At 40.7% G+C, this 10,141-nt stretch overlaps 1 protein-coding gene across 3 annotated transcripts in view; it reads left to right on the plus strand.

The window, feature by feature from the left end:
* The window catches only part of NRK (Nik related kinase), a 108,116-nt gene extending 99,305 nt beyond the window's left edge, over window positions 1-8,811 (plus strand). For all 3 annotated transcript variants that reach the window (XM_040614298.1, XM_040614299.1, XM_040614297.1), the window contains 2 exons: window positions 4,167-4,306; window positions 5,007-8,811. In XM_040614298.1, the coding sequence (XP_040470232.1) occupies window positions 4,167-4,306; window positions 5,007-5,090 (224 nt within the window). In that variant the 3' untranslated portion in view covers window positions 5,091-8,811. The remainder of the gene's footprint in view (window positions 1-4,166; window positions 4,307-5,006) is intronic.
* Window positions 8,812-10,141: the final 1,330 nt, after the last annotated feature.

The following is a 10,141-nucleotide window of genomic DNA, read 5'->3' on the forward strand; positions in this document are numbered from 1 at the left end:
TCTCCGTAGGTTTATTTCCATTCCCGATTGTCAACGTGTATTCCTTTCCATTTGTCTAAAAATAATCAAACATGCTTTCCCCAAAGAGTGGAGAACCAGTAAAGGTTGTGATTTCGTAAAGCATACTGGGTTTGACTGAAGGGCCAAAGCAGGGCTCTGTGGAAGTGTGCTCAGTTTTAAGATCTCTGTGGTCTGCAATAGCTGCTATCTTTTCCTGTCAGCAAAGCCATCACTGGATATTCTTTTCATGTTTGTGCCCAGCTGCATACTTACCTGAGGCAATTGTCTCAAACGTGTACACAAAAGCAAAATGCAGTAGCTTTTTTGGCACTGAATTTCACCTACGCACATACTGTCTCAAAAAAAAAAAGGAATTCAGTAACGCAGCAAACACTTCGCTTTTACCCTGTGAAACGGAGTTTGATACCGTGACTCAGGCATGCAAAAGTGGGTCAGGCTCTTTTAATTCATGTTCCGTTTGTTCATTTCAAAGTTCTTGGTTTATCTGGAATCGGTTGCCTGGGGAATTTTTGGAGTGTCCATCACTAGAGAGGTCTTCAAGGTCGACTTAGACAAACAACTGTCAGAAGTGATACTGATGTGGCACAGAGATACGGGTGGAAGGTGCACTGAGGTCCTTTCCTGCCCTATTTCTGTAACACTAGTCGGAAAAGCCCAATTTTATGATAGTTTGCTAAAAGCAGGCTGGCTTCTGCTCTCATGCAGAGGTCAATTGGGAATAACGGCTTAGGGCACTGAGCCAGATTCAGCAGATGAGATCAGAAGGGGATTTTTGAAGGGAAACAGTTTTAAAAAAAGAAGAAAGGTTAAGAAGGAACATGAGGTGGTAGCAGTACCTGATTTCTGTGGTACCAGTGTCCTTGTCTCATTCAGGGTGTGAGTTTGCTGCTGGTGTAAGACTGAGATCGTTAGCTCATGTCAGTGACACTTCGTAGAAGTTAATGGATGCAATATGGCTCAGTTATTTCTTTCACCTTTCCTGTCTCCCTCAACGATTTCCCCTTGGAAGCAGTCACTTCCCTGCGTGGGGGCTCTGCTCAACTTCATGCTAACCCACAGTGTAAACAGGAAATACCAAGTCTCCCCCCCAAGTTTGGAGTGTTGCTCCTAATACTTTCATGATGCTAAGAAACTGATTTTGAGCTCACTTTGCTTACTACCTTTATGGCATATATTCTTTGATGTCCAGGGGGTAACGCTGCTATAAATGGTGTAACAAGAACCACAGCTCATGCACAGCTGTAGGTCTCTTAAGATAGGCAGTAATCGGGGCGAAGCAGGGGAACTTCAGCTAACTGAATAACGTTGTTCCAGCACGTTAAGCGATATTGGCACATCAGTGTGAGTCAGTATGTGCCTTTTCTGCTGAGCTACTGTCCAAAGGACTAGAGTGGCTGTCCAAGTCTACGGTTGCTAGAAACCAGTACAGTCTTGCACTGGGTGTAATATAAACACCCTTATATGTTGCCAGTTGGAAGCATAGGATATTTTTAACTAAAGCTTGTTGAGGTGGCAAGTGGACTCAAAATAAGTATCCCTAAGTTGCTCGTGGTATAGCAGCTTTTGTTCCAGAATATGACAGCTTTATTCTGAGTATCTAATTGGCTCTCCGTTCAGTACTCCTGCGTGGGAAGGTTATCAAGACTCAGTACTGACCTTTGAATTCACAGCCTGTTATCCTCCAAATTAATTTCCATGTATAGATAAATCCTCGTAACTGGACAAGCCCAGAAATGGTATAATGAGGCCTTTTTGTTGGCATGTTATTCCACAGCTGCAATTTGGGAAAGAATGTTTTGATTCTGCTACAAGAATGAGGTTTTGTGCCACTTGCACTTGACTGAAATTTGCCATTGTCAGTTGACAGTTCTCAGTATACAGGCTGGCCAGCAGAGCGCCGGTGGCTGGACTTGGCAGATCTGTGTTATCCTGTTCCTAGTGTAGTACTGCTTGGAGATCAGGTCTCCTCTGAACATAGCAGCAGTGGTCCTGTCATCCAGGGCTTTCTATCCCGGATGACCTAGAGGTTGTACCGGAGCTGAATTAAGCTGTTACTGAGAGCTGCAAGATGCTATCAAACTGAAATCTGCCAAAGGCACGGGCACAGCTGATACAGGCAGCCTACTGACAACTTGAGTGCAGATTTCATGTAGTGGAAAAGATAAGGAGACTTCCGAGTGGATTAGGTCTTTGTTGCCTTTTTTTTTTTTTTTTTTTTTAATTAAATGGCATAACCGCAGAATGCTTTCATGCTGTTTGTATATATGCACCTGCCTTGCTGTCCCACCCCCCAAATCCAGTGTGCCCCTCTCTGTTGCGTTCAAAAGCGAAGTTTGAAAAAGTTAATATAATGCCAGTTGTTACCAAAAATAGCAAATGTCTGAGTATTGCATCGCTTCTTCAGTTTCTGTGTGGTCTGGGGCTGCCTTTGTAGCTACGGACTGCACATTGCACAGGCGCTGCCCTGGCGCGCATCACGCCGCTGCCGCAGTGGCTCAGCGGTGTTGATGGCTGCCTTCCTTGCAGCCTGCCGCAGCAGTGCCCTGTCGTGCAACCTAGGAACTGGAGCGTAAAGAACGGATTGTAAAATGTATTGATTTCAGGTGCTTGATTTTTAGAAAATACCCCTCGTCCCTTCTCTTCTTCCACTCAGATGTTCACTGCTCTTTTGCTTTCCAGACAGAATGGTTTCTTCCGCTTTCTACATGGTTGGGATACTGGGAAGGAATGCTTGCTCTCAGCTCTAGTGGCAGGGAAGCCTTCAGTGCGCACAAAGAATAACTGAAAGGATACTAAACAGATTTAGGGGAAATTTGTAGACTCTGAGGGAACTAAAATCACAACATTGCAGCCAAACCACATGTTTCCAAGGAGGTATAATATTCATACACTTGTTCTGACAAGAATTACAAAGCGAGGATTCCAAGTTAATACTAAATCAACTGCTAGAAGGATATACAGTCCGTCAGGCGTATCGCCTTTATTTTCTGCTGTCCTTGTAAAGTAGAATTGCAGGGCATTGCTTCCTATAGCCATGTGTACTGAAAGTTTAATTTTTAGACTAAAACCTGAACCAACATGGATGGTTTTAAGAAACAGACATTGCTCACACTAATGATGTAGGACAGCCAAGCACTGTCCACTGAAGCTAAAAACCAGTCAAATGCACACATTCTCTCTACATCATTTCAGAGCACCAGAATTCTCAGACTAATGAAATAGCAGTTCATAGTTGAGCAAGAAGAACAATTTCTGAGCATTGACTATCAACAGAGCATAACTAATGTGTTTCTACCTTGGAAGCCCACACATGTACTAATCAGAGTGCTTTCATTGAAACCGTGCCTAATTTGAAATCTGTGGTGCTAACTCCTTCATAACTATTCCAATTTCTCATCTAATTGCCACGTTTAAAGGGAGTAGCCATAAGCTTCCACAGTGCTGGAGTATCTTCTGTTGGTTTTGGAGATACAGCACGTAACCACAGTGATGGGTTGACAATAGCTAAGGACACCAAACTAATCATGCCATAGTATCACGTCAAAAAGTATTTAGGTTTCAGACTGAGCTGAACTCCATAGCACATACAAACCCAAACTCCCAATGGGAGGATATAGAGAAGACAGAGTCGAGGCTTTTCTTGGATGTGTGCAGTGAAAGGACGAGAGGCAAAAATGGGCACAAGTTGCATCAAGAGAAATTCCCACTAGGTATTAGGAAGCAATCTTTAACCTTTATGGCAGTGACACATTGCAGCTGGGGCACAGCGAGGTTGTGAAATACCCATCAGAGCATGTCTGGACAAGGTCCCGGTAGCCTTGTCTGATTTGGCCCTGCTTCAGGGACAGGGATTAAACAAGATGCCCTTCAGAGGTTTCCCCCAACCTATTGTGATTCTAAAATACGCAATACCAGCATACTTAAGATTTATGTCTAGAGTCCAAAATAAGTCTGAGAGGAGAAACTGAAATTTAGTTACTGTTCCCAAGGCTTTTTGTGTAAACTTAAAACACAAATAATGCAGAATGTATTGTTATCAAAGAGAAACGCTTCAGATCCATATTAACATAAATGAGGCAAGAATCAGTCTTTTCACCTGCTAAATGGTATCAAATGTATATTTTCTTTTTTTCTCCCCCTTTTAGCTTACCTTCAATCTAACCAGGTCATGGGCTGGGGAGAGAAGGCGATCGAACTGCGATCTGTGGACACAGGAAATCTGGAAGGAGTATTCATGCACAAGAAAGCACAGAAGCTAAAATTCCTATGTGAAAGAAATGACAAGGTACAGAGATAAGTACAGTGTGGTGATTTAGCAAAAATGAGCAATAGTTGACTATGGCACTAAAACCATTTAATTTTTTAACTTTATTTTTACATTGGTTATCACTTAGTAGAACTTCCTTATTCAAAGAAAACATAGTCACTGACCCCACAGAGCACTCATTATGGATATTCCGCACTTTCACACCACCCTGCTTTAGTCAGCCCTGTTATAACTCCTATTCCACCCAGCCTTACCGGGTATCAGAGGTGACAACAAATACAGGCAGTTCAAAGCAGCCATCATGGAAAAAACCCAGTGCTCTAATATTTGAGATATTGCAGACACTAGAATGTGTATAATCACGTATGATTTGTTGCATGTAGCAGTTCTTGCATGTTCTGTGAAACCTGCTTAGTCCCACTGACATATTTAGAAAACTGGGGCCCCAAAACTGTTTAGATGAATTAATTTAAAATGTTCTCGTGTCTTTCCAAATAGGAAAAGAAATATACCAAAAAAATATATCCCAGTTGTATATATACCACAAGCACAGTTTCACTTTAAAGATTCTCATGGGATTAAAACTGAATTGGGATATAAATATCCTTGTATTTGGGACTGGCATTCTATCAGATTTCTTGTATGAGTAAAAATATTCTCATAAATGTAAACTGACAGTAGCTTCTTTTTTTTTTTTTTTTTTTTTTCCCCTTTCAAGGTGTTCTTTGCATCTGTACAGTCAGGAGGCAGCAGTCAAATATACTTTATGACTCTTGGTCAAAACGTACTATTCAACTGGTAAATCACAACAAAATGAAGGATGCTTTGAAATTCCCTGTAGGTAGCAGTGTAAAATGCTTGGAGGTAATATACACAAATTTGCACTTTTTACCTATAAAAATTTTGTCATTATTAACTTTTCAAAATTCATATTCCTTCCGTATGGAAAGAATTCCATTTTCCTGTCAAAAGTATCGCAAACATGTTCAGTTTGTCTTCTAAAATATGTTGCAAACCAAGATTGTATTCACAGCATTGGAGAGAACAACTTTAATGAAGAATGTAGCCAATGCAAGAAGTTCCTGTACTCCGGAGAAGTGTACGCTTTCATTTTCACAGGTGATACAACCCTGTTATCTTGAGCTGAGGTCTCTTTCTTTTTTTGGACAGCAACATCTGTAGGTAGATAGAAAAATACAAACAAGTTGGGCAACAGGTTGGAATCTACTTTGTTTTGAATTGGGGATTGGCTTGTTTGGCATTTTAAGCAAGCTGTTACTGTTTCACCAAGACTCACTTGTCCAAGTCTTAGGATCAGTGGAGGAGCAGCTCTTTGTGACGGGATGCTCGAGGGGTTGTATCCTGTGCTGGGCAGACGGGTGCATTTCACTGCAGAGTTGTAAAAGCAACTACTTCTAGACATGTGCCCCGTCTGGTAGATTTTACAGAAGCAGGGAGCAGGCTTCATCTTTCTCTCAGGGCTGGATGCCTGAGCCCGTAGACACAGTTACTGTAGAATGTATTTGTAAAAACGGTTTGAATAGTAGTTTGTCAAAATCATCTATGCATAAAGCATTACGGACCTGAACCTGTCACTTTTATTCAGACACGGGACCCAGCTCGTGTGAGCTGATTTAAAGGCACTACCCATGTATATAAGGGCAGAGGATCAGGCACCTTCTTTTCTTTCCCTTCTTGGTCTTTCAGCATCAAGTCTTCATGTATTTTTGTGTAAATATAATCTTTCCACAATGGATGTTTAGGATTAACAAATGTATTCTTAATATAGTTATGAAAATATCCAAAGAGTTAATCTATTATAAATAGAAAATATAAATAATTTCAGGTGCTTTCTATACTAATTACGTCTAAATAAAGCTGCATCCATTAGTGTCACTGGTGCCAGTGTTTCTGCATAAACTCTGTTCTCAGGGGCTTGTAACTTGGCCATAAAACTATACAGATATAATATATATACACTATATATAATCATATACTATGATTAAATTGTAGGGTTTAATGCAATCCTTATTTAGCTGATTTTTGGGTGTGCTTTGAAAATGTAAAGCATCAAATGTAATACAAAAGAGCTCTTTCCAGACATGATACAGTATAGATGACGTTGTAGGCAAAAGTGAAATTGCTAGCTACAGTGTTTGAAAATAGGTTATTTTTTACTTGAAATATGTGATACTGAAAGGTGCAGGGAAAGTGTGTTGGAATATCTGGTCGTCTACCTCAAGGATGATGATTCAAAGTTGACTGAGAAGGGGAGAAATAAAGTTGTTTAAACCGATAGCTGTTTTGTAGAATATGTCAGGTGAAGTGAGTGTTCACAGTCACGCTGTGACTGACAGGTGCTCAGATAGCAGCCATCAGCTCCAGAGCTGGTACCCTTGTAGATGTCAGCAGAGAATCAAACTAGGCGCTCATCACCCTTCCCGTGCTTCCCCGCGCTGGCACCTCGGCTGCTGCAGGCAGGTCAGAGATGCCCACACTGTTGCTGCCTGTATTCTTTGGCTATGTGGAGGACTGCACTTTCCAAAGTTATTAACATAGCACTTTTCACAAGCACTAGCTTATCTCAAAATGACTAGTGGTTTTTTGATGAAGTATTTTCTTTTGCAGCGTTTTAACTTACAGAAAAATAAGCCGAAGGCCATACTGAAAAAATCCATGTGCTTAAATACTTGAATTGGTTCTTGATGTATGCAAGTAATGAGCTTGTGTGCAGTTAAAATCTGAATGGGATCCTGTGATCAGCAGTGCTGTGGGAAAGCAGGAGGTCTCTGGCTGTTTGTAGTAATGTTCCCACCTGCTGCCAATGCCAGGACTGGGGTAAAAGAGCAAAACGTGGCTCGGGTCCCTGTGCTACTGAACACTGGGCTTGTTTTGATCAACCAAAAAAAAAAAAACCCACCCCAAAACCAAACAAACCTAAACCTGTAACACAGATGAAAGTTTTAATTACAGGTGTAAAATGATTTGCAGACAATCTGAAATATAACTTACTTGATTTTTTACTTCGAATAAAAAGTCCAAGAGACTGTGAAGAAAGAACAGCTTTCATTTTGTACCCAGCAGGTGTGCAAAACTTGCTTGCACAACTGCTCGTGCTATAAGCAATCAGTGATCCAGGCTGCCCTATAATATTTTTTTAAAGTGTGCTTATCTCAGCAGCCTCTGCATTACATGGGATGCATGAGAATTTTTTCCCTCCCTTATTTTGGCGTCAACAGGTAGGAGGCAGATTTTTCCTGATGCTAGGCATTAGTTAAAAAGCATTTAGCAGAGAACAGTGGGAATTTAGAAGAACCCATATCAACAGATTAAAGAAGCAAATGTGATCAAACGTGTTTAATATTAAAGTGTGACAGTAAGTTGACACACTGTGAAGATGTTTAGCTCCGTACAGGGCAGGGGGTGCTGAGGAGTTCAACAGAGGGAATGTGCACTATTACAGCAAGATTTTAGTTTTTCATTGTTTCCCTCTACTAGCTCTCTCCTCTTTCCAGCTATCTTTCAAGGCAGTGGGTTGGATTTCAATCTCTCACTTTGCATGTAAAACCATTGGAATTATTTGGGTTACATCCATGTCTAAATATGGAAAGAATCAGGCCCTTAGAGGTGAATGCTTTTAAAGGATGTAGAAGTGGTATTGCAAATAGCAATTTTGGATTTGGATGCAACAACGAGAAGGCTGTGGCATTTTCTCTTTATCAAGAGAAAATCACAATGATTGAAGATGAGAAAGAGCCCAGATGTGTTGAGAAGGATAACAGAAGAGAGTGGAAGTGACTGAAGAGGGAGGAGGGAAAAGCAGAAGAAAATAAATAGGAGTAGCCAAAGGGGAGGGAGTGGATGTCTGGAACAGTGTATTGCTGTAGGGGGAATAAAAAACAGGTTAAGGGATGTTAAGGAAAAGAAAGTAGCCAAAGAAATTGAAAGGTATCTGGAGCGACTGGGTGGTCTAAACACCGAATGAGAGTGTGTTGTGAATAACTGTTCAGTTCAAAGGCTAGAGGAAAAAAAAATGAGAGACCCAAGTCTATCCTGACGTAAATTTAACTATGCAAAATGTTTATCAGATTTGTAGTTCAATTCTGTGAGGTGTTTCTCTAGCTGTACTCTTTTGCTAACACTTTTAAAACCAAGGAGTGAACTGCTTAACAATGTGTTTTTCTAGTGATGTCACTTTGATGTCGACAAATGTTACAGGGGCAGAAGGGCAGAGTGTGAAGGATCCACGTCAGTAATCCTTTGGTACATGCAGTATCTAATGGCAGCTGGTGCTCCTAATGATGCATTTGCCAAAACGTGATTGCACTAATACTGCAGCAAGATAGTATTGTATGTGCCTGCTTTCATTTTAGGAATGGCAAACTCTACTCTGCAGCCTGAACCTTGACACATGACTTTAAACCCTGGGAACAACGCAAGCCATGTACTGTACATTATGTATTGTTCCTAATCTTGAAATTGTACAACTGAAACAGTAATAAAAAATACTCTGAAAATCAAAACTAGTATTGTGCTTGTAAAATTCTTTCATACTGGCGTAAGTTATTGTAAAAATCGCAGAAGGCTTTGTTACTGTTTTCCAAATCCAGTCAGTATCCCTAGAGAAACATCTACCTCTGCCTACAGAGACACAGTGAATATATTTCCTTGCAGGGGATGAAGATGTTGAGGTGACAGTGTGAGGGTTCAGCCGAGAAGAGCGCCGGTAAGGGCGACAGCTGGCGCGGTGCTGTGCGTGCTACTAATGAGCTTCACGAGTGAATTTCTGTGTTTCTGCCTTTCTCTTTACACAAATACCCAGTGGGACCAAGGGCAGTGGAACTAGAGCAAAATGACAGCTTGCAGTCATTGATGCTACAAGAACATGTATGTTTATCAACCCAAATGCCAGGTTAGCCCAATTCACTTTTTCTTGGGTATGCTCATGCAGTCTTTGTTGCCACATGTAAAATTTATTGCTATACATAACAAGGTGTGATAGCACATTGTAGCTGCACCACTTAAGAATTAGGAAATTTGTCATTTATGCCAGTGCTGGAGTTGGAAGGGGTGAGGGCATGAAGCAAAATTTCTCGTCATTTTTTAACATGCAGAGTATTATTTTTCATCAATATTTTATCTCTTTTAAGCTAGCAGAGCACGTTGTTTCCAGCATTTGAGGTATGGAGTGGGATCTGTATTACAAGTTTAAAGACACCATGGTCACTTGATTGGGTAGATAACTTAGTTTTGCCAGTCATCATTGTTCTTTCCACCAAAAGTTACTTCCCAGCTTCAGTGATACAGTACATCTGGATTATTCCTTATCAGTTACTTCAGGTGAGTTTCACTTCCCAGCACAAGAGGAAATATATCAGGTTTAAGTTCCAGTACAATTCTCTGTTGGGCAGATTTTTTTCTCTCCTTTTTATTTGCTCACCTCCTTTAAAATGGGAAGTAATTGTCGTAAGTAGTGATGCCAAAATGGTACAGAGTAACTGCTCAGAGACTAATTTTGTCTTTAAGAAGCAAAGGTATTTATTTCGTGCAATATTGGGGAGCTATCCAATTCACACTGGACAAACTAGCTCAAAAGTTTTCAGTGAAAAGTTAGGTATTTTATACAATTTTCGTGAGAGTTTACACAACATCTTTACATACACACTCATTTGATTTTGACACCTAATCATTCCATTCACAATAGGTGGGATCCAGGTGGAGTAGACCTTTCAATTTTCTTTGTTCAACGATTTCCTGACTTGATGGTCTCATCTCCTTCAGCTGCCCACCTTAACTTTTCTAGTTATTCAGAGTACATTCAGTCGAACCTTTCCTAAATATTCAGAGTACATT

The sequence above is a fragment of the Falco naumanni genome, chromosome 14, assembly GCF_017639655.2.
Source record: "Falco naumanni isolate bFalNau1 chromosome 14, bFalNau1.pat, whole genome shotgun sequence".
NCBI classification, from domain to species: Eukaryota; Metazoa; Chordata; class Aves; order Falconiformes; family Falconidae; genus Falco; species Falco naumanni.